Source organism: Spinacia oleracea, chromosome 4 (genome assembly GCF_020520425.1).
Source record: "Spinacia oleracea cultivar Varoflay chromosome 4, BTI_SOV_V1, whole genome shotgun sequence".
Lineage (NCBI taxonomy): Eukaryota > Viridiplantae > Streptophyta > Magnoliopsida > Caryophyllales > Amaranthaceae > Spinacia > Spinacia oleracea.
The window spans coordinates 3,572,824-3,597,536 of record NC_079490.1 but is presented as its reverse complement, the minus strand read 5'-3'; the positions used below and the strand labels follow the sequence as shown (position 1 = coordinate 3,597,536).

The following is a 24,713-nucleotide window of genomic DNA, read 5'->3' as shown; positions in this document are numbered from 1 at the left end:
CTATCTAAATATTGTTTGATCCTTTTGAAAACAAAAAGGATTTTACGTAAAATATTCCCCTCCAAAAAATTCGTGCAACTTTGATCAAAATAAAAATAGTTTCAAACGTGCATATAATTTTTTTTTTTTTTTATATCACATATTTTTGGGATCAATATTTACATCAAGAAATCAAAATCGATAAAACCACAATCATTATGGCTTTTATTTATCCTATGTACTACAAACCCTTTCCAAGAAACTAAAATCATGTTGTATTTTTTTAAATCGATCAGTACATTAGTTTATGGGATCATTCTTTTTAAAAGAATCCGTTATTAAGTCAAATAAATTTGTATTGCAAATTAGACGTGCTGATACCCCTTTATCATATTGGTTACTTGAACAGTTGAACGCTTCCTAAACTTCATGAAACACTGGGTTTCGAATCCTATAAGACCTTAGGATTTTGTTTTTTTAATGTTTTTTTCCTATCTAATTATTGTTTGATCCTTTTAAAACAAAAAAGATTTTACGAATTTTACGTAAAATTCGTGCAACTTTGATCAAAATTAAAATAGTTTCAAACGTGCATATAATTTATTTATTACCACTATTTCCCATATGAAGTTTAAACGTCACATTAAACACTGCCCCCCACTTATAAATAAAATTCATAATTATGGGATCAAAATGTTAAAATTTGACCTTAGAATTTTTTTTGTCATGTTATCACATGTTATGGGATCAATATATTTTCATAACTAAATATTTTTTGATCCCTTTAAAACATAATAGATTTTAGTTAAAATATACCCCTCCAAAAAATTCGTACATGAACGATCAAAATTCAAATAGTTCAAACGTATATATAATTTATTAACACTATTTCCCAAGAAGTAGTTTAAACGTCACATTGTCCCTATATAAATATAATTCATGATAAAATTTCAAACTTCATCTTGGGGTTTTAGAGTACTGTAAAATTTTCTCTCCTTGCCGTGAAGTACTAGCTGCCACAAGGCCCACAACGATAGAACCGACGACAACTTTTTCTGGCGTATACTTCCGGCTTCCATTGCCGGGTGAGAACTGTAACATTTTAATAACTTATTAATGTTAATTAGATATTATTATCATTTTTTATATTGCGATTTTGATTTAATAGACGTAATTTGAATGATGTGAAAATTGTTCATTAAGGTGATGAATCGATATTTTCGTAAAGTAATATTATGGTGCCTATTATTTTATGTACTTTTTTGTAAGCCATAAGATTATATTGTCAATTCATGACTATCTTACACCTTATCTTACAATCACCACAGTGAAATGAAGACTGATTCCCACATTTCACGCAAAGATGTGAATATAGACCTAAATGAAGTGTTAGATGATATGGCAGAGCTTCGTTTGCGTGGAGAGACATCAAACCAAGCCGTGCATGATAACGCACTGGAGAATCAGTTTAATGATGACAATGTAACTACAAATTTCAATATAGACCTAAATGAATGTGTGGAGGAGACCATTGAGTTGTCTTCAAGTGATGTGGTGGAAAAGGGCGAGGAGCTTCGTACATATGATGTTGTGGAGGAGGCTGAGGTGGACGAGGAGGCCATTGAGTTGTCTTCAAATGATGTGGTGGAACAGGGCGAGGAGGCTCAGGAGGATGAGGTAGCTCAGGAGGATGAGGAGGCTCAGGAGGATGAGGAGCCATCCGTAAACCATGTTGATAAAATCCCAACTGTGGGGATGTCCTTTACTTCGGGCAATGAATTTGCTGATTACTGCCATAAGTATGCGTATAATAAAGGTTTTGAGTTCTCTGTGAGATCAAGTTCATTAATACATGAGTACCGTGAAGAAGGAGTTAACAAAAAGGGGGTAGGGGATAAAGAGCCCATGTATCATATGATGAGAAGGATTCGATTTATTTGTAACAAAGGAGCCCCGAAAAGGGGGGAAAGAACTAAAGTTACGGGGTGTAAGGTGTTTGTAGATGCGCGGCTAGAGAATGACATGATGGTAATCAAGCATTGTGATTTGTCTCACAATCATGATCTTTATCCGGATCACACCCGGCTAATGGCGAACTATCGATGTATTGATGAACAATCTTTTCAAAAGATGGTTCTGAATGATGCAGCTGGGATATCTTTGAATAAGAGCTTTAACTCGCTTGTGATTGGGAGTGGAGGACATGCAAATGTATCATACAATCACCGCGACCTGAGAAATGCAGTGAACTTGGAACGTAGGCGTACCATTTTTGGAGGTGATGCAGCTGCTGTTGAAGCACACTTTAAGAAAATGCATGAATTCAATAAAGACTTCTACAGTGCAATCCAAACGGATAAAGAAGGGAAGCTCTTGAACGTTTTCTGGGCTGATGCAAGGTGCAGGGCACAATACAAAGATTTTGGAGATATTATCACATTTGATACAACTTTCCTATGCAACAGGCATGATACATGTATCCTACATGATATATATTTTTTGAAAAAACACCATTTTAACATTTACGGGATCATTAATGTTTTATAAACAGTTATAATTTTTATTTTTTTGAAAAAAAGTTGAACATAGCATCTGTATTTAAAAATACATTAGATTATCATTTATAGGATGATTTATGTTTATTAATTAAAATGGATTAAGTTTCAATTTATAGGATCTTATTAGTATCATTTATGTTTCATAAACTTCTTTTTCATTTAAAACACATCATATTTTATTTTAGAGGATCATTTGTATTTATTAAATATTGAACATAGCTTCTGTATTTAAAATACGAATGATTATCATTTATAGGATGATTTATGTTTATTATTGAAAATGGATTAAGTTATAATTTATAGGATCGTATTAGTATCATTTATGTTTCATAAACTTCTTTTTCATTTAAAACACATCATATTTTATGTTAGAGGATCATTTGTATTTAATAAATATTGAACGTAGCATCTGTATTTAAAATACATTAGATTATCATTTATAGGATATGTTTATTAATGAAAATGGATTAAGTTACAATTTATAGAATCGTGTTAGTATCATTTATGTTTCATAAACTTATTTGTCATTTAAAACACATCATATGTTAATTTAACGGATCATTTTATATTTACTAAACATTGACGTTGTTGATTGGATAAGTAACAACAATGATGCGAATAATATATCTTTTAACTTTATTTATCAGGTACAAAATGCCTTTTGCTCCTTTTATTGGTTGCAATCATCACGGCTCATCAATCGTCCTTGGTGCTGCCCTAATAACCTACGAGGATGCAGAATCATTTGTTTGGGTATTCGAACAATGGCTGCAGTGTATGGGAAAACCCCCAATGGGCATCATCACCGATCAGTGTAAGGCTATTGGAAAGGCAGTCCAGACTGCATTTCCTGGTGTGCCGCATAGGTTATGTGTTTGGCATATTATGCAGAATGCAAGCAGAAACTTGGGCAAATATTCGAGCTGGAAAGAAATAGATAAAGATTTTCAAGTAGTCGTGCACGACACACTGACCATCGAAGAATTTGATGATGCATGGAAATCCATGGTTACGAAATTTGGGTTACAGAACGACAAATGGATAAATGAAACTTATCGTATTCGGGCCAGTTGGGCCCCTGGTTATTGGCGGAGCTCATTTTGGGCTGGAATGTCATCGTCACAAAGGAGTGAAGGAATGAACCGCTTTTTCAAAACATATGTAGGCTTAAACACGTGTTTGATACAATTCATGAAGCAATTTGAGGCAGCTCTTAGAGGAAAAGTGGAAGAGGAAAAGAAGTTACATCTCGACTCACAAAATAAACCATATACTTATAACAACACCCTAATTGCGGAGGTAGTGTTCTGCAAGGCATACACCAATACAAAGTTTAAAGAGGTGAGGGGTGAGGTGATGGGTCTGACGCACACAAATATTGTGAGTACTGGCCGTGACGGCACAAAAATCTTATATGATGCGGTGGAGAAGATCCCAATCCCCGTACATAAAGCAAAGCAGAAGACTTTTCAGGTTACCATTGACAAAGAAATGGGTGAGTTTACTTGCTCATGTATGCTTTTTGAGTTTCGGGGAATTTTGTGCAGGCACATCATTCGTGCGATTCATTGTGAGGATGTCAACTCTATACCTGATAAGTACATTTTGACTAGATGGAGGAAAAACGTAGTTAGGGATTACGAGAGTATCAAGGTTGAGTATTATGACCCAAATGACTCAACCCAAGTGAAAAACAGTAGGGAGGTAGCAAAACGGAACAACTACATTTCTACGTTGGCACTGCACAATAGTGAGACACTCTCGATTTTTATGGAAGCCACTGAAAAAATGCGTGAGAGTCTCGAAGATACAATTGGTATTAAGAGGACTGATGGTGATGATTTTATGGACTGGTGGGACCCTTCGAGTAAGAGGGTGTTTGGCCGCCGTAGGATAAGGCCAAAGGAAAACAATAAACAACACCTCGAACGCTCCGCAGTGCCAGTTGAAGGGGCCAGTAAAGATCCGATAGACCAAAGAGGCAAAGGTAGGGCTCAAGAGAAAAGGAAAAAGCACCCAGCTGAGAAAAAAACAAGGAAAAGGCGAAAAAATGTTGTGCACGACACAGACGAGGATATGGACGAGGTATGATCTTTTAATTCCATTCGTTAGACTACACCTCAAATAAAGAAAATAAATTGTAGTCCATCAAAATAAATCATTCTAGTTTTTGCGATGTTACAATATTATATACATAATCTATTTATGCTAGCTAATTTTTTCATATAAAAGGGTTTATGTTCTTCATTCTTGTTTTTAAAGATTAATTATTGTATATATAGAATCTTTTTCTGTTATTATATGTATATATAGGGTTTATTTTATATTTTATACAAGTACGACGAGAATATTGTGGTACAAATACTAATACAAAGTATAGAAATCATAATATTGCATAACATATTATTCTGTTTTTTTGATTGAATTTTCTCTTTTGTGTTCGATTTTGCAAAGGAGAATGATGAGGCATTGCCAAATGGAGAACAAGGCCATGTTGATGCTGGTAGAAGTGCTGGTGTAACTGATTCTTACTACGGTGGATATCAATATTACGGCGGAAATTTTATCAATCCGGGATACAATCCTAACTTTTTCGCACCCAGCAGCAGTAATTATCGTCCGAATATATATCTGAACCAGCAACCACTTGGAAGAGGTTATCCCAACTTCAGCGTGAGGAATCCGCAACAGCTTTCACAGTCATACATGTCGCAAGGATCAAACCAATATTCAGCTATGCGTCCAGGCTTTTGACAATATTTACATTATCATGTTTTGATGTACTGGATATTTTAGTTGACAACTGCGTTTTGGAATCACCATTATCTAGCTATACCATTTTCCTTCTTTTGATTTTACAAGTGTTGTTGTGTTAGTTTTTATAATTTACATTATCATGTTTTGATGTACTGAATATTTTTGTTGACTACTGTGTTTTGGAATCACCATCATCTAGCTATATTATCATGATTGTTGTTTTAATAGGATCACTTTTATTAAGAAGTGATCAAATGTTGCAACTAATACGTCTTGTAGTCTTGTCACAATGGGCACCACAATGCTACCTAATTTTTCAGTTTATTTCCATGTGTTCCAAGCTTCCCTAAGGTAGCTTTTTTTTGTTGAAGGTATTATATGATGTTATAAGATCATATTTGTTAATATGGTATCATACAATAAATTACCAATCACACAGAATAGTGTAAAAATATATATGTTCCACATAACAAGCACAAGAACAGTAAAGCTATACGTTTTTTTTTTTATATTCTTGAGGCGAATAGTAGCTTTAAGTTTATTGAATATCATATTAAACCTGAATAGTAAGCGTTTTTTTAATTCTTGACGCGAATAGTAGCTTTAAGTTTATTGAATATCATATTAAACACGAAGGGTTTCATGTTCGATGTATTTCATTAAGTTGGAGAATATAGTTCGTGAAGGTGGTATCATTCCAAGCGTTCAATCTTCATGAACTTTTTTTTTAAAAAAAAAGGGTTAAGTGCGAATTAGTCAAAATATTTTATTTAAAAAAGATGTTTAAAAGTTTTTATCTTATAACTTTTTTAAAAAATCGGTTAACAAAATACAACATGATTTTAGTTTCTTTGAAAGGGTTTGTAGTACATAGGATAAATAAAAGCCATAATGATTGTGGTTTTATCGATTTTGATTTCGTCATGTAAATATTGATCCCATAAATATGTGATATAAAAAAAAATTATATGAAAAAAATTCCTAATTTGAAATTTTATTATGAATTTTATTTATAAGTGGGGGGCTGTGAGAATAAATTATATGCACGTTTGAAACTATTTTCATTTTGATCAAAGTTGCACTAATTTTTTGGAGGGGTATATTCTACGTAAAATCTATTTTGTTTTAAAAGGATCAAACAATATTTAGATAGGGAAAAAAACGTAAAAAATGTATTTGATTTCTTTATGTAAATATTGATCCCATAAAACATGTGATATTAAAAAAAACAAAATCCTAAGGTCTTGTTAGGATTCGAACCTTGGTGTTCTATGAAGTTTAGGAAGTGTTCAAGTAACCAATATGACAAAGGGGTATCAGCACGTCTAGTTTGCAATACAAATTAATTTGACCATTCAAATACGGATTCTTTTAAAAAGGATGATCCCATAAACTAGTGTACTGATTTTAAAAATAAAAAATTGTTCATGTTGCATGCATGGGTATCAACACGTCTATAGTTTAAACATAAATTCTTTTCATCTATTTAAAATTATGATTTTATTTGTTTTTTGATGTACTTAAAATTGGAGGTGATTCCACGACATCATAATTCATGTTAAAGTAGATGGTTTAAGTTGTTATCGTATTTTATGGAAGTATCATTGCAAAATCATCTGTTACGATGGCATTAGTACTTTAGAAAATTTTATAAGCGTTTTTATACAATAGGATTATTATGACCACACCTTTTCCTATAATACAATACAATAATAAAATAAGTCGTGAAGGCTTGGCAAATGAATTAACTTCGCCACTTGAGTATTTACCACATGTTATAGATATGTTGAATTATGAACCCAAGTTCGATTCGTAATGCACAAAAAGGGGAACTGGGAGAAAATAGTTTTATTTTTATTTTGATTTATTTTGTTAATAATAAAATTTATATTTGAGGAGTTCATGTTTGAATTTGTGGGAGCATTACAAGTTTATACACAAACTTCTTATTAACTTCATTTGTTAATCCGTCATATAAAAATTTTCATAGCTTACTATGTTGTGCTGATACCCCCTGCTAAATTGGTTACTTAATCATCTCTTTACTACGGTAAACCCGTGTTCGATCCTACTGAATGGTTAAAAAAAAAATTCCTCTTTTTTTCTATCTGGTTTTTTTACTTCTGGTTTTATGTGAGAGAGTATATTTTATTCAAACTCTAAAATCAAAATACATTTGTGAGTATCTTTTATTCAATTTATAGAATCATAAACATAACTCATACGATTTCATGTAGCTTCAACATCCCATTGTCACTTAACTAAACAAAGCAGCCATTGTCACTAACAATTCATCATTTCCAGTTTCGAAAAGTCGAATAATAACACATTACATATCTAGTTCTCTTCTACACCTTCTTACACCCAGTATATCACAATTGAAACTAATTAAATCTTAATAAAACAAAATGAAACTCTCTTGGTAATTTCATCAAACATGTTATATGCATTATTAAACACATGGAAGTTTCACCTCATTGACATAGTTACAAGCTTCGAAAATGGCGGAAAATATAAAGATAAATAGAAATTCATAGTGGGAAGAATAATCACATAATTTGCATTCACTTTAGAAATAAAAACCAGAAATATTTTCTTTGCTTTGCAGTTCCTCTTCAAATGAAAGATGAAAGTTCCTCTTCAAATGAAAGATGAAAATTCCTCTTCAATGGAAAACCAGAGGTGAAAAATGAAAGTTGAGGTGAAAGATGAAAGTTGAGGTGGAAAATTGTTTTGGCGCAAAAACGAAAATGTGTATGTTGGCGCAATTACATCCCGCTCAAGAGAACAGAATGGCGCAAATCAGTGAAAAAAATTGCCGCCCAAAATACTATTTTCACAAAGCTTTTCCCTCTCTTTTTTTAGTGGGATTTGTGAGGTGGCAAAATTTAATAGGTGGTGTGCAAGATACCTTTGCACACCATGTGCATCCCTAGCCTTGGTGCAAATTTATCCGCTACCTAGCTTGTTAGTGATCCTTGGTGCAAACTCGAGAATGATGTCAGATCTACCCATAGTAAGACCCCTGAAAATAAAAACATTTATGAAATTAACTAGTGTGTGGCCCGGGCGATGCCCCGGTTGCTACTTTGAATAATTAAAATTAAAGATTCTTTTTCAACTCAATATTTCACCAAAATTCATTTAGTCCATAAAAGTGAAAAAATTCATCGAGTTCATCAATTACACATGTACGTTACGTCATTTATCAGCCAAATAATTTCCAGTTAGATCATCTTACAATTCGTTTAGTTTATTCGATCTCTAATGGAACTACGTGCTTCAAATTAATCATTTATGTAGTTGATGCTTATGAGACTTATGATATATATCATGTTTAATTCATTGTTCCGCTAATATTTTAATTGCTACTTCGTATTTTTTATTCCAATATATTGCATAAAAAAAATAAAAGGTAACATAAAGATTTAGTTGTTTTAGACTTCATGTTAACATGTGTTTATAAATTAATGTGCATGGATAATCAACAATTAATGGTTGGTTAAGATGATAATAAGAGTTATTCTCCAAACGTGGGGTCTTGTGTTCGAACCTTATTGTATTGATTTTTGGTTGTCAATAACATCATATAACCTTGGTGAGTGGATGACATGACATAAATAGGAGAGTTCTACATGGCACATAAATGAATTAGTAAATATAATAGAGTTAGAAGAATACCTTAAGACAGAAAGTGATCGAGTAGAACTTAGGAAAACGAAGGGAATAAAACTGTAATAATATAATATACTCCCACTATACTTCATAGTTCATACCTAAAAGGTATTACAGATGTGGGATAGTCTTGGATAAAACCTAATGAAAGGTGGTAATTTTGCCCACAACATAAACTACAAAGACAACTCTTTAATTATTATTCTTATAGTACTACATCCGTTTCAAAATAATTTTTACACTTTTCGTTTTGGTCCGTTTTATAATGTTTTTTATGCTTTACTCTATTCTATTTTTTGGACATGAAAATTTACTAACTTACCCTTTTTATTCCACATCATTTACAATTTTCCACTCACTTTCTCTTACTTTATTTATTTTTTCCTTACACCCAACCTCCTTTTTACGTATTTCTCTTATTTTATCCATAATCTATTATATTTAACCAATTTTTCTACTTTTGTTTTAAATTTTGTGCAAATAGTAATTGTAAACATATTTATGAAACGGAGGCAGTATGCGACCTTTAATCTAGCATCCCTCTTTTTTATTTCAAAGTTAGAAAAAAGAGGTGAAAACATTCATAGAAAAAAGAGTTGAAAACATGTTAAGTCAAAATCCCACGTACAACTAATAATTCTACAATTGTTGACAATTATAGAATTCTATGATTATTTGACAGAAAATAAAAATTCGAGAAACTCAAAATAGAAGATGCATTGGAAGGGGGAACGTGATATTAGGGAATATTATTAAAAAAAACAGACAATTTTTGAGCTAACTAAAAACTTGTAATCACAAATAAATTCACCATTTCTCATATATAAATCAAGAAGAAAAAAGAATTTTAAAATAAATCTTAAGATTGATTTTCTTCTCAAAAACTAGAAATGGTTAAAATGACGATGAATTTCTCAATTTTACCATTTCTATTATGTATGATATCAATGGTTGCAAAGGCTGAAGATCCTTACTTGTTTTATGATTGGAAAGTTACATATGGTACACTTTCTCCTCTAGGTGTACCACAACAAGTTATCCTTATTAATGGCCAATTTCCGGGACCTAATTTGAATACCACAACCAACAATAATATTGTTGTTAATGTTTTCAATAATCTCGACGAGCCGTTGTTGTTCACATGGTATGCACTTTTTTCCTTTTTACATACATAATCTTTTATTCTCATCTCGCATGGTGTGACCTGACTTGTAATATGTTACGTACTTTTTAGGCTATATTATTATATTGGTTATTGTCATATTGGTACGTAGTTTGATTCAAGTATGTCGGGTTTGGACAAACTATTTTCGTCCATAGTACATGTGACCGTACACGACGTGTAATTGGCATGTCAACCTTTATTTAATTTCTCAATCTAGGCTCGTCATATGGTCAATTCTATTTATAAAATCAACCATTAAAAAAAAACTTGTAATATTGTGATTAATTTTAAATGAATATTTTAATAAATTGCTAGTGCATGATGTACATTATGCCCTCGATTAATGTTCCCACTATACCTGCATGTTATCCAATGGCGAAGCCCCACTTGAATTTGTTGATTTTGGAATTTTTTATTACAATTTCTAGATTTTTGATAGTTTCTTAGCTTTTCCCCATAAAATTAACCATTTAACACCCCTGAAATTTTGTTGGACCCCACTAAATATTATTTCTAAATCCGCCACTGATGTCATTTTTTCCCTGTTTTAGGGCTGGAATCCAACAAAGAAAGAACTCGTGGCAAGATGGTACACTAGGAACAATGTGCCCTATTCAACCCGGAACAAACTACACATACCGTTTCCAGGTAAAAGACCAAATCGGTTCCTACTACTACTACCCAACCACCGGCTTCCTGAAGGCGGCCGGTGGGTACGGCGGTCTACGAGTGAACAGCCGTCTACTCATCCCCGTCCCGTACAACGATCCCAAGGACGATTACACGGTACTCATCGGCGATTGGTACAAACAAAGCCACACTGCCCTTAGAAAGACCTTAGACCAAGGCAAGTCCCTAGGAAGGCCAGATGGTGTCCTTATGAATGGCAAACAAGGCAAAGTCGGCGACGAAAAGGAGGAGCCTCTCTTTACAATGAAGCCAGGGAAAACATACAAGTATAGGATTTGTAATGTTGGGTTGAAAAACTCATTGAATTTTAGAATTCAAGGACATAAGATGAAGGTTGTTGAAGTTGAAGGGTCACATACTGTACAAACTGTGTATGATTCTCTTGATGTTCATCTTGGACAATGTTTTGGTGTTCTTGTTACTGCTGATAAAGATCCTAAGGATTACTACATGGTTGCATCCACAAGGTAAACTATTTCTCATTGCATTTATCATTTGTAACATGAACTCACAACCTGGTCAGGAGACTCGTGACTAGACCTGATTATTGGACTGAATAGCCCATTGGGCAAAAGATTGGGTCAACGTAAAATGATTTTTATTGGACATGATCATTAGTTGACATAGCTTTTACTGGACATGGTCGATACATGGTCATAATATTAACCCAATAATTTAGTATGATAAAATAGATTACGTAAAAAGTAACATATGAATATATTAGTATGTACATGGATCGTCTATTAGCTCTCTGTTCCACCCATTTTTCTTGCTAGTTTATCTACCCACCCGTTATTTGACCTGCTATTAACTTTTGAATCTAATCGACCCGCCCCGCCCATTAACATGTACATGGATGGTCAATTTAAGATTTTTTTTTTATCATGTCGTGCCTTGCTAGTTGTCACACTTTTTCCAAAAGATGCTCGCACGAGCCCAACCCATGGCCCTCAACTCGTGCTCGTGCAGGGTCATGTTCTTTCCGGTCTTGTGTCGGGCCGATACTTTTTTTCGTGGACCGTGCATCGGCCCGGACTAGGGCCATCTTTAGTTAAGTACTGGTTAATTAGCCCCTTATGATTCTTACAGATAAATCATTTTTTTTTTTACCATTGGTATATCCTATTGCTCGCAGGTTCACCAAGTACCACCTCCAAGCCACCGGAAAAATCCGATACACCGACGGTAAAGGTCCGGCTTCCAACGTCCTCCCGGAGGCACCCACCGGTTGGGCTTGGTCCTTGAACCAATTCCGATCCTTCAGGTGGAACCTAACCGCTAGTGCGGCTAGGCCCAACCCTCAAGGATCATTCCATTACGGTCAAATCAACATCACTCGTACAGTTAAGCTCGCCACCACGGCTAACACCGTGGATGGCAAGCTTCGATACGCCATCAACGGGGTCTCCCACGTTGACCCCGAAACACCCGTGAAGCTCGCGGAGTATTACGGAGCCGCGGACAAGGTGTTCAAGTATGATACTATTGGGGACGAGCCACCGGCAAACGTCGACAAACTTGACAAGATTACCCTTGCACCAATTGTGCTTAACTTTACATATAGGAACTTCATTGAGGTCATCATTGAGAACCATGAGAAAAGTGTTCAAACATTTCACTTGGCAGGATATTCCTTCTTCCCTGTTGCGTAAGTACTTCCTCCGTCTCATAATACATCGCATTTTAAGTGCATATATTTTTCTTCAAGTTAAAGTGGTCCACTCTTCAGCTAGTTTTTCTGCACGTGTTGAAACTCATTTGTTATCCACATGTGAGCTGTCCCACGTTATTTAAAATATATAGAGACAATGATATACTTTATAACACTAAGCTTGACTTCTCGAGGAGTCATTCATAGGGGTGAGCAAAATAAGTGGGTACCTGGTTCCCTCCAAATCCAGATAGGAACCCCGGTTTCGGTTTCGGAACTGGAACCAATTTGGGCGGTTTCGGTTTCGAGTAACCAATTTAGGAACCACTTCAAACCGCTTCTGATTCCAGTTCTCAATTTTTTGGAACCAGGACCGGTTGGATACCAGGTTACCAGGAACCGTTATCCATCGATTACGATTCCTGGAAATTTGACCAGGTACCCATCTTGCTCACCCCTAGTCACCTTACCCAGACTATTATCAATTGATTTTAGTACAGAATCTCCTTTGACCTATTTTCTATTCTAACAAATTTAACAGAACGTAACAACTCACTCTGACACGATATTAACGTTTTTTTATTTATTTTAGTATGGAATCTCCTTTGACTTGTTTTCTATTCTAACAAATTTAACAGAACGTAAAATCTCACCCTGACACGACATTAATGATTTTTTTTTTTTATAATTACAGGATTGAAGTAGGAACATGGAGTCCAGAAAAGAGAGAGAACTACAATCTATTAGATGCAATAAGCAAGTACAACATACAAGTATACCCTAAATCATGGGCAGCCATATTACTAACATTCGACAACGTAGGGATGTGGAACGTACGTAACGAGTGTATGGAACGCGCGTATTTAGGTCAACAACTCTACATTAGTGTTCCAACTCCTGAACGCGTGCTTAGGGACGAATACAACATCCCCGATAACGCACTTGTTTGTGGTGTTGTTAAAGACATGCCTAAGCCTAAACCTTACACACCGTAAATTTAACCTAATTAATCGATCGAGATCGACTCGTTTTTATCTGTGTTATAGAAAAAATGTATTCATATTGTAGTAAGTAACACCGTTGTTGTACGTATACATGATTGTGTAACGTTTTCTCTTATTACATTGAGGTAAAAAGTTTTGGGGGCGAAGTTTTTAAAAACAAGTTTATATTGGTTATTAGTTCGATCTCCTAATTATAAGGTAACATATCATCAACAACGTTGCTTACGATTTACTATGAAGAGAAAATAATTCCAATTCTTTTGTATCGAGTTTTTTTTTTCTTTCTTTCTAATATGACGAAATTAGTAATATATATAGTTAGATTAATTACAACGGGGTGCCATTTGTACAAGAGTTCTTGTCCGGATATTAAAAGAGAGAAAATCGATCATTTTATAGTGAATTCAAAGTTGTTAGAAGGGTTTGAAACTAACAGGAGAAAAATGTCATTCCTTCTTTCAAAAACATGGTGCTCCTTAATTGAATTATTATTACTGTTTTTTACTTTGTACTTCGTATATCTTTCTCTTACTGTAATTATTATCGTTTACTATTCAATTTTTGTACGTAACTCACGGACATTTTATGTAATCCCCCGTAAATTTATAAATTTTATTAATATATTTTAACGTATAGTTATTTATATTTTAATAGAATTTACTAATTTAAATAATAAGTATATAATTAACGTATATTTATTTTATTTAAAGTACGTTCTAAATAATTAACGATTTTTGAACTTTATTATATTTATATATTTAATGTATATTTAATTTAATTTAAATATATTCTAAATATTTCAACGGTTTATGAAATTCAAATAATTTTAGAATTTGATGTTGAAAAGAATTTGAATTACGAAAACACGATTGAAATTAGAAAACAATCTTAAGCGGTGTTGAATTCAAATACCAAACGTAATTCTAATCCTAGCCCAAGTTAGCAAAGCCCAAAATAAGTAAACCCACATCCCTTACCCATATTCCAAATTCATGTAAAACTCTCAATCCTCTCCTCTCCTTCACGTGAAAAGAAAAAGCAGAAAAACCCTCAAACCCTCTTCAAGAATTCACGTGAACTCTCACACCTTAGTGCTCCCCTTGTCGCCGCCGTCCAGCCACCCACGCCGGACCACCGTCGTCCCTCGCCAGCCGCCGGTAATCTCCTTTCTCCCTTCTCCCTCCCTTGCTTCGTCCTTCTTTCTTCTCCTTAGTTTTATTGCTCTCCTCCTCACTCGTTTCTGTTGGTGGCAGCCACGCACAACCACCGAGCACCGCCTTCTACACTCGTCGTTCCCCTCCACGCTGCGCCGCCCACCTGCAGCGCCTGTCCAAGCCGGCAACTCCCCCTCCTCCTCCTTGGATTCGGTTTCCACTCTCTCCCCCCTAATCGCAGTGCTTTTGGTTCGACCATCAACCACCAGCAACCACCCGTGCCGACACCTGACCCGACCAGCGCCACCTCTGCTAGCCGCCGCTGTCCCCGCCGTGCCCTAGTCACCGCCGGCCAGCACTCCTCCTCCCCTTTTGGTTGACTTTCTTAAACCCTAAGTTATTTAAATGTTTTAATTAAGTTTATTGATTTTTGTTTATGTTTCTAGAATTAAACTATTAATCTTTATAATTAAATTATAATTTTCAGATTTGGTATTGATATTATAAATTAATTATTTTCAGTTTTGGTTGATTAATACATAAGTTAGGGTTTAAATTAGTTTAGTGATTTAATTCATGATTTGATTTAATAAATTTATGATTTTTAAGATTTAATTACTAATTCTCAGATTATATGTTGTCGAAATTAATTTAATTATTTTCAGATTTGTTAATTACGTTTAAATTAGGGTTTTAATTAAGTTTTATTAATTTAATTCATGTTTCGTGAATATAAATTATAAGTTTTTATGATTAAGTTAGATTTTCAGATTATATACTATGCTTAATTAATAATTTAATTTTCAGATTACATAATTGAATTGAAATAAGAGTTTTTAATTATTAAAGTGTGAATTTTTAAGGTTTTTAATGATTAAATCATAATAGAATGACTATATATTATTAAAGCTATTATTTGTATGATTCTAAGAATGTTAATTATGTTTTGGAGTAGTTTGAAATTAGTTATATTGCTGAAAATTTAAAGTACGATGTTTGCAAAGAGTTTTCAACGAATTTCAATCACTAATTCAATAATTATGATGCTAGGAAATCAAAGGTTTAAGTTTTGATATTGGGGAATGTTCTAAATATGTTTGGGATGCATTTAGAATGCTTTGTTATGGTTGCCAATGATTAGGAATTGATTTGGGTACGTTTCTTGATTATTATAGGCGGAGAATTCTTTGTGGGTGACTTTTGAATTCGTTAAAGTGGCCTACCAGTTTGTTTACACAAGGTACGTACATACCTGTGTGCTTGGATGTGTGTTGTATTGAGAATATGATGAATATATTTATGAACTTGTTTATGTTGGAATTTCATGTTCAATGTCGTTGAATTAATGCGTTGAGCATAGGACTTTATTTATAAGAATTGAATCATGTTAGCATGGAATATTGATGCAAGCATGTTGGTTTTGTGGAACTTTATATTATTTAATATTGGTTTAGATCTTTATTGATCGTTGTTCCTCTTTAGATTTTCACTACCTTATAAGGGCCGAGGACCTTGTTTGGTAGTTGAACCTTATACCTAATAAAGGTTTTTAAATATGGATAAAGAAAGGATTAAAATAGTTGGAATTGGCTCTTGGTTGAACGTTGTGATCACTGGTTTAATTCAAAGATAAAAGAAGTTGTGTTTACTTGTTGAATATAATATTTATGTTTGATGAGTCATAACCAAGTATTAAAAGTTAAGTCATGTAAAGTGAAAATGAGTAGCAATAGCTTTAGACTGTGCACGTCTAAAGTGACGGACAATCAGGAGTTGGGGTCATGGGTAGCCTATGGCTTTTTCTGGGGCCGGATTGATCACCGGTTCTATTTTTATTTAAAAGTCCCTCGATATCGCAGGTCATTGGGGTTTACGGAGTCGCGCCCGTACCTCGTCTTCCTTAGTGAAGAAGAAGAAGTTTCTAGTAGACAACTCAGTCCATTGACTATTTCAATTAAAATAATGTTAATGATACAAAGGTCTAGTTCAGTCAAGTATAGTCTTCAAGTCAATATATCTTGATTATCCTTGCTTATGTTTTATTTAGTACCATGTTAGGATTGTTCGTTTAATAGAATCATGTTAGGATTATTATTGATTTAGTATGTAGTACTCAGCTTTGCTGATTACGTGCTTTTGCTTGTGCATGTTGATCATGGTTATGCCTTATTGATCCTGTGATGACCCAATCTTTGGTGAGCAGTCTCTAAGGATCAATAAGCATTGTCCATCTGCAGGTTTGAAGATGTTGCATCATTGGGATCGGGAATAGAGAGCTTGTATTTAGTTTTGATTTGCTATGATAACTTGGGTTTGTTTAATTGGACTTTAAACTTGTTAGTTGATTGGTTTTGGGATTAACTATGTAATCGATTATTTATAAACCTAAAGTTAGTTTTATGTTTTCCGCTGCGAAATTCTGAATAAGCCGTTACGTTTTCACACGGGCGATAATGCCTTGATAATTCTCTACGTTTTATATTAAAATGTTGTTTTAGAAAAGAGAGAATTGTCGGGGTGTTACAAAGTGGTATCTAGAAGCTAAGGTTTTACTAAAAAAAAAAATTTTAGGCGCCTAACTATCTAGTTATTTAAAATAATTTCTTAAAAATCGAGATTCTACGTATTATAGTGTTCAAAAATTGGTACTTTTTTTTGGGGGGGCCGATTTCCTTTTACCTTGTTTGAAAGTATACGATATTCCTTATTTACGTTCGAAATCAAATTATTTTTCCAAGTTAAAGTGATACTTTCGACATTTTTATTTTTCTTATTAATTATTATTCAAACAAATAAATAAAAATAATATGAATACATTTTTTTTTAAAAAAAAAAAGAGTTCAATTTTTTTTAAAGTTGTTTCAAGAGTTAGAATTCGTTAATTAGGAAATATAAATATTTTTCGAATTAATAACTTTATTTTCTAATTTATTCGCTACGCATTTCCTTAATTTATTTTACTTTATTTATTTTATATTTTATTTATGTTATTATTCTATGTTATAATTTTATTATATTTTCGTTCTTTTATTTCGTTATATAAATGATTCTAATGCTTTAGTTTATGAGAGATGGGTAGTATAAGAAGGGCATATAAGATAGAATTATATGTGCATTAGTAGCTAGTCAATGATAAGAAATTGATTGTTATGTATGTGCATGTGCTAATTGTTTAAGTGTTACATTTACATGTGCATAAAGAATTGTTTGATTCCACCAAACTTATTGATTATTGAACCTTGTTTATGTTTTGGCTGGAAAATCGTTAGTGAGACTTTGAATTGTTTATTTCAGGAATAAAATGTTTCTTTCCAAGTATACTAACATAGGATCCTTCGAGAAACTTGATATAGAAACCCCTGATATTTACGTGAAGAAAATTGTGTTTGGATGTGAATATTATGCTAAAGTTCAAGGGCAACCTATCTTAATGAGAAAGGATATCATAGCAGCCACTATCATTAATTGCTTACCTAACAAATTTCCATACCTAGAACTCAAGGAAAGGTTTAAAGACATGCATTCTGATAATGGAACTCCAAACTTGGTTAAGTATGGAACTTGGGATGGTAGATGGAAATATGATTCAGAAATTCTGACCACCGTTATTGAAGCAGCAGAAAGTGGGTTTAGAGACGGTAAAATCGTAGGGAGTCATGTTGGGGATTCAGTTACAGAAGAACCTATGGGAATAAGTGTAAATAATGACCTAGAGGAAAATGATGTAGCTGTGGAGAATGAGAATGTAGGTGTTGAGGCAGAGAATCCTAACCCAGCGGCTCATGAGCCAACCATTGAGATCTCTAGTGATTCGAATGCAGAGCTCGAAAGTGAACAGGAGATGGCAAGTGAGCCTAATCAAAATGAAGACATGGGTGAAGATGCAAACCCTGAGGAAGACCCCGATGAAGACCCTGAAGAAGAGTTCGATGATCTTGAGATCTAAATTTCACTCCGCAAGTTTCAAGGGCAATGGATAGGCAAGAGGCCACAAATATTTTGAAGTCATAAATAGTTAATTAGCTCTTTTATGTTTTAAAGAATAAGTAGCAAAGCTACAACTGTTTAAAGTTTAAGTTTATTGAAGTTTGAAATATTCTTTATTATTTTCAAGGATGTAATAAACCTCTATGGAGTTAGCAATAAAAGTTAAAGTTTTCAAGGAATTGTTCTTTATTCTATTTTGAGGATTCCATAATACCCCAACCTCTAGGTAGTACGTCGTGGGTTAATCTTCCTATTGGTTGCATACTCAGTGTGAATTGTGGATCAATTCAATTGCCACAAAAATATTAAATGATTTGAGTACATAAAGGAAGTGAGGGTCAATCTAGATCCTCATGACCAATATGATTCAAAATGATATGCCTTATGTGTAGTGTGCAAATGTCTTTCGTGAATTATTGAGGATGATTATTTTCCAATGATTATTGCATCTTGTAAACGATCGTTGCACCTTCGTAAGCGATTGTCGTGCCTTCGTAAATGATGTGTATTAATGTGAACATTGTTGGTTGAGGCAATCTTTATGGTCAATTCAAGTATTAAATTGTATGGGATAACGTATAGGTGATGTTTCAAACCTAAAGTAGAATATACTAATTGCAGGTCGCGTTCTAGAATGGCCAACAACAATGATCTAGCTGCTGCGATTCGCCTCTTGGCGGAAAAGCTAACCCAGGAGAGAACTGAGCGCCCCGATTCTGCAGGGGAAATGTTTGAAAGACTTTCTAAGGTTAAGCCACCGTATTTCAATGGGCAAGCAGACCCAACCTTCCTGGAAAACTGGATTAGGGAGTTTGAGAAACTATTTGAGGCTGTGAGTTGCCCTGGGAGTATGAGAGTAAGTCAAGCTGTCCTTTATCTGAAAGATGAGGCCGACCTTTGGTGGAAGGAAAATGGAAATAGACTAAGTGCTGTTGAGGGATTCAATTGGAATTCATTCATAGTTGCCTTGAGGGGGAAGTTTTATCCTCCTTTTATGAGAAAGCAGAAGGCTCAGGAGTTCATCAACCTTAGGATGGGGAATATGACTATTGCTGAATACTATAGCAAGTTTATAGCTTTATCGAGGTTTGCACCTGAGGTGGTAGCTACTGAGGAGCTAAAGGCTCAAAGGTTTGAGCAAGGACTGACTGATGAAATTCAATTGGGATTAGGTGGAGAAACATTTACATCCTTAGACATAGTGTATGGGAGAGCTGCCCATATTTATGGTCTGCAGTCTAGAAAGGACAAGAAAACTGTGGTAATTGGGGAAAAGAGAAAAGATTTTAATGATGGGGGTAACCAAGAAAACTTTAAAAGGAATAGAAACGGAAAGGGGAATGGAAATGGAAATTTGCAAGGAGGAAACAATCAAGGGCACCACAACAACTCGAACCAATCTAAGAGAGTGCATCATTGCAAAATGTGCAGTAACAATCACCCTGGTAAGAACTGCAAAGGAGAATTAGTGACCTGCAACTATTGTCAGAAAAGGGGGCATAGAGAGTATGAGTGCTTCACTAAGCACAGAAAGGAACAAAATAGTAATGGAGGTGGAAACCAAGTGAGGTTTAACCAGTCTGGAGGTCAAAATTCAAAGCCTGGAGGGGCACAAAACAATCAAGAAAACTATAATAAGCCTGCAAATGATCACAACAACCCGGATAAGGCTCCAGGAAAGTTGTACATGATGAATCAGAATGAAAATGAACGATCTACCGATATAGATTCTGGTATTTTTCTATTAACTCCGCGCAAGTTAAGCATTATTTAATTCGTGGTGATTTGTTCTTTTGTTTCGTCATCTGTTGTGAAAAGTCTAAAGTTAGTAGTTTTAGTGAAATAGGAATTTTGAGGATAGAATTCGTCGAAAGAGAATTTTAGTTAGCTATTCCCTGAGGTGAGTTACGAGGGCGTAACTCGTTTTCTTTAAGGGGGTAGAATGCGATAGAAATTCGCGCTTTTTACCTATTTTATGGCATTTTTATGCATTTGTATGCTTATTTTAGAAAATTTTACAAGTTTAGGCAAAGCAAATAGACTCTCCGCATAAGAAAAGGTGTTCATGAGTAACACAAACAGCTTTGAGTTGGCAAAAGAGTGCACATAGGTGGCACAAGTACTTCTCTAGTGAGAATAAGTTAAAAGCTTTTGGGGAAAATGTGGGAAATTTCGTGTCAAGTTTCGGGACGAAACTTCTTTTAAGAGGGGTAGATTGTAATCCCCCGTAAATTTATAAATTTTATTAATATATTTTAACGTATAGTTATTTATATTTTAATAGAATTTACTAATTTAAATAATAAGTATATAATTAACGTATATTTATTTTATTTAAAGTACGTTCTAAATAATTAACGATTTTTGAACTTTATTATATTTATATATTTAATGTATATTTAATTTAATTTAAATATATTCTAAATATTTCAACGGTTTATGAAATTCAAATAATTTTAGAATTTGATGTTGAAAAGAATTTGAATTACGAAAACACGATTGAAATTAGAAAACAATCTTAAGCGGTGTTGAATTCAAATACCAAACGTAATTCTAATCCTAGCCCAAGTTAGCAAAGCCCAAAATAAGTAAACCCACATCCCTTACCCATATTCCAAATTCATGTAAAACTCTCAATCCTCTCCTCTCCTTCACGTGAAAAGAAAAAGCAGAAAAACCCTCAAACCCTCTTCAAGAATTCACGTGAACTCTCACACCTTAGTGCTCCCCTTGTCGCCGCCGTCCAGCCACCCACGCCGGACCACCGTCGTCCCTCGCCAGCCGCCGGTAATCTCCTTTCTCCCTTCTCCCTCCCTTGCTTCGTCCTTCTTTCTTCTCCTTAGTTTTATTGCTCTCCTCCTCACTCGTTTCTGTTGGTGGCAGCCACGCACAACCACCGAGCACCGCCTTCTACACTCGTCGTTCCCCTCCACGCTGCGCCGCCCACCTGCAGCGCCTGTCCAAGCCGGCAACTCCCCCTCCTCCTCCTTGGATTCGGTTTCCACTCTCTCCCCCCTAATCGCAGTGCTTTTGGTTCGACCATCAACCACCAGCAACCACCCGTGCCGACACCTGACCCGACCAGCGCCACCTCTGCTAGCCGCCGCTGTCCCCGCCGTGCCCTAGTCACCGCCGGCCAGCACTCCTCCTCCCCTTTTGGTTGACTTTCTTAAACCCTAAGTTATTTAAATGTTTTAATTAAGTTTATTGATTTTTGTTTATGTTTCTAGAATTAAACTATTAATCTTTATAATTAAATTATAATTTTCAGATTTGGTATTGATATTATAAATTAATTATTTTCAGTTTTGGTTGATTAATACATAAGTTAGGGTTTAAATTAGTTTAGTGATTTAATTCATGATTTGATTTAATAAATTTATGATTTTTAAGATTTAATTACTAATTCTCAGATTATATGTTGTCGAAATTAATTTAATTATTTTCAGATTTGTTAATTACGTTTAAATTAGGGTTTTAATTAAGTTTTATTAATTTAATTCATGTTTCGTGAATATAAATTATAAGTTTTTATGATTAAGTTAGATTTTCAGATTATATACTATGCTTAATTAATAATTTAATTTTCAGATTACATAATTGAATTGAAATAAGAGTTTTTAATTATTAAAGTGTGAATTTTTAAGGTTTTTAATGATTAAATCATAATAGAATGACTATATATTATTAAAGCTATTATTTGTATGATTCTAAGAATGTTAATTATGTTTTGGAGTAGTTTGAAATTAGTTATATTGCTGAAAATTTAAAGTACGATGTTTGCAAAGAGTTTTCAACGAATTTCAATCACTAATTCAATAATTATGATGCTAGGAAATCAAAGGTTTAAGTTTTGATATTGGGGAATGTTCTAAATATGTTTGGGATGCATTTAGAATGCTTTGTTATGGTTGCCAATGATTAGGAATTGATTTGGGTACGTTTCTTGATTATTATAGGCGGAGAATTCTTTGTGGGTGACTTTTGAATTCGTTAAAGTGGCCTACCAGTTTGTTTACACAAGGTACGTACATACCTGTGTGCTTGGATGTGTGTTGTATTGAGAATATGATGAATATATTTATGAACTTGTTTATGTTGGAATTTCATGTTCAATGTCGTTGAATTAATGCGTTGAGCATAGGACTTTATTTATAAGAATTGAATCATGTTAGCATGGAATATTGATGCAAGCATGTTGGTTTTGTGGAACTTTATATTATTTAATATTGGTTTAGATCTTTATTGATCGTTGTTCCTCTTTAGATTTTCACTACCTTATAAGGGCCGAGGACCTTGTTTGGTAGTTGAACCTTATACCTAATAAAGGTTTTTAAATATGGATAAAGAAAGGATTAAAATAGTTGGAATTGGCTCTTGGTTGAACGTTGTGATCACTGGTTTAATTCAAAGATAAAAGAAGTTGTGTTTACTTGTTGAATATAATATTTATGTTTGATGAGTCATAACCAAGTATTAAAAGTTAAGTCATGTAAAGTGAAAATGAGTAGCAATAGCTTTAGACTGTGCACGTCTAAAGTGACGGACAATCAGGAGTTGGGGTCATGGGTAGCCTATGGCTTTTTCTGGGGCCGGATTGATCACCGGTTCTATTTTTATTTAAAAGTCCCTCGATATCGCAGGTCATTGGGGTTTACGGAGTCGCGCCCGTACCTCGTCTTCCTTAGTGAAGAAGAAGAAGTTTCTAGTAGACAACTCAGTCCATTGACTATTTCAATTAAAATAATGTTAATGATACAAAGGTCTAGTTCAGTCAAGTATAGTCTTCAAGTCAATATATCTTGATTATCCTTGCTTATGTTTTATTTAGTACCATGTTAGGATTGTTCGTTTAATAGAATCATGTTAGGATTATTATTGATTTAGTATGTAGTACTCAGCTTTGCTGATTACGTGCTTTTGCTTGTGCATGTTGATCATGGTTATGCCTTATTGATCCTGTGATGACCCAATCTTTGGTGAGCAGTCTCTAAGGATCAATAAGCATTGTCCATCTGCAGGTTTGAAGATGTTGCATCATTGGGATCGGGAATAGAGAGCTTGTATTTAGTTTTGATTTGCTATGATAACTTGGGTTTGTTTAATTGGACTTTAAACTTGTTAGTTGATTGGTTTTGGGATTAACTATGTAATCGATTATTTATAAACCTAAAGTTAGTTTTATGTTTTCCGCTGCGAAATTCTGAATAAGCCGTTACGTTTTCACACGGGCGATAATGCCTTGATAATTCTCTACGTTTTATATTAAAATGTTGTTTTAGAAAAGAGAGAATTGTCGGGGTGTTACATTTTATGTCAAAAAAAAAAAAAAAACAAATTCGTGGACATTATACAAGTACAATTAAAGATGACACTGGGCATTCGGATTAGCCTTAAAGATGAACTGGGGTTGGTAACACCAAAAAAAAAAAGGGATGACACGAACCAACTTTGAGCATGAAATTGTTTGCACGGCATTATTAAACCAGCACAAAAAAAAACGGAAATTTCATGAAATGCCCTCGAGTTTTGCCATAATTCACCAAACGCCCATCAAGTTTCAATAATTCATAAAATACCCCTCACAATTCGTACAAATACTCAACATACCCTTTCTAATAACGGGCCGTTAGTCCGCCGTTAGCCAAGTTTCCAATTCACCAAAATGCCCCTATTCTGAAACTTATTTCACCAAATGCCCCTATTATGAAACTTATTTCACCAAATGCCCCAAATTTAAATATAGCTATTCTGATGTTCCGACGGCTAGTTTTTGTGTTTGAAAACTGGTTCTTGGTCATGGTTGGCTATAAAACCCCTTTGCTGAATGGTTCTTGTATTTTAGATGTTATTTTACAACTTTGACTACTTTTTGTTGTTGTTTTAGCTTCTTCTTCATTTACTTCAATTCTTCTTGCATCTTACTGTTTCGCCTGTTTTCAATACTTTCTCCTTCGTCTAAGCTTACCCCGCATTTTCCTTCGTGTTGTTGCCCCTTGTTTTCTTGCTCAACTACTCCCTTGCACCATCTCAGATTGTTTCAAGGATCACACTTGTAGTACAACCTTTGTGGATTGAGTGTTGTATCAGAGC

General features: G+C 34.2%; 2 protein-coding genes and 2 long non-coding RNA genes across 4 annotated transcripts; all 4 read left to right on the top strand.

Annotated features, from left to right (window-relative positions):
* The first annotated feature begins 1,311 nt into the window (after positions 1–1,311).
* LOC130459577 (protein FAR1-RELATED SEQUENCE 6-like) lies at positions 1,312–5,291 on the top strand. Its single transcript, XM_056827028.1, has 3 exons — positions 1,312–2,444; positions 3,185–4,622; positions 4,992–5,291. Exons 1-3 carry the CDS (start codon positions 1,312–1,314, stop codon positions 5,289–5,291), a joined length of 2,871 nt encoding a protein of 956 aa, XP_056683006.1.
* A 4,516-nt stretch (positions 5,292–9,807) lies between these two features.
* On the top strand, positions 9,808–13,748 carry LOC110783270 (L-ascorbate oxidase homolog). The gene is made up of 4 exons (XM_021987580.2): positions 9,808–10,113; positions 10,686–11,291; positions 11,960–12,472; positions 13,170–13,748. The coding sequence occupies exons 1-4, from the start codon at positions 9,860–9,862 to the stop codon at positions 13,468–13,470; spliced, it is 1,674 nt and encodes a 557-aa protein (XP_021843272.1). The 5' UTR covers positions 9,808–9,859; the 3' UTR covers positions 13,471–13,748.
* Positions 13,749–14,293: 545 nt separating this feature from the next.
* On the top strand, positions 14,294–17,040 carry LOC130459379 (uncharacterized). Its single transcript, XR_008918748.1, has 4 exons — positions 14,294–14,636; positions 14,733–15,008; positions 15,809–15,873; positions 16,837–17,040. It is a non-coding gene; the product is annotated as an uncharacterized lncRNA (long non-coding RNA).
* A 4,024-nt stretch (positions 17,041–21,064) lies between these two features.
* On the top strand, positions 21,065–23,811 carry LOC130459378 (uncharacterized). Its single transcript, XR_008918747.1, has 4 exons — positions 21,065–21,407; positions 21,504–21,779; positions 22,580–22,644; positions 23,608–23,811. It is a non-coding gene; the product is annotated as an uncharacterized lncRNA (long non-coding RNA).
* The last annotated feature ends 902 nt before the right edge of the window (positions 23,812–24,713 follow it).

Excerpts from the sequence above, each read along its gene's own strand:
- LOC130459577 (XM_056827028.1), top strand. The coding sequence starts at position 1,312 with ATGAAGACTGATTCCCACATTTCACGCAAAGATGTGAATATAGACCTA. Across the intron at positions 2,445-3,184 it reads ACAACTTTCCTATGCAACAG|GTACAAAATGCCTTTTGCTC; the intron begins GCATGATACATG and ends TTTATTTATCAG. Across the intron at positions 4,623-4,991 it reads CAGACGAGGATATGGACGAG|GAGAATGATGAGGCATTGCC; the intron begins GTATGATCTTTT and ends GATTTTGCAAAG.
- LOC110783270 (XM_021987580.2), top strand. The coding sequence starts at position 9,860 with ATGGTTAAAATGACGATGAATTTCTCAATTTTACCATTTCTATTATGT. Across the intron at positions 10,114-10,685 it reads GAGCCGTTGTTGTTCACATG|GGCTGGAATCCAACAAAGAA; the intron begins GTATGCACTTTT and ends TCCCTGTTTTAG. Across the intron at positions 12,473-13,169 it reads TATTCCTTCTTCCCTGTTGC|GATTGAAGTAGGAACATGGA; the intron begins GTAAGTACTTCC and ends TTATAATTACAG.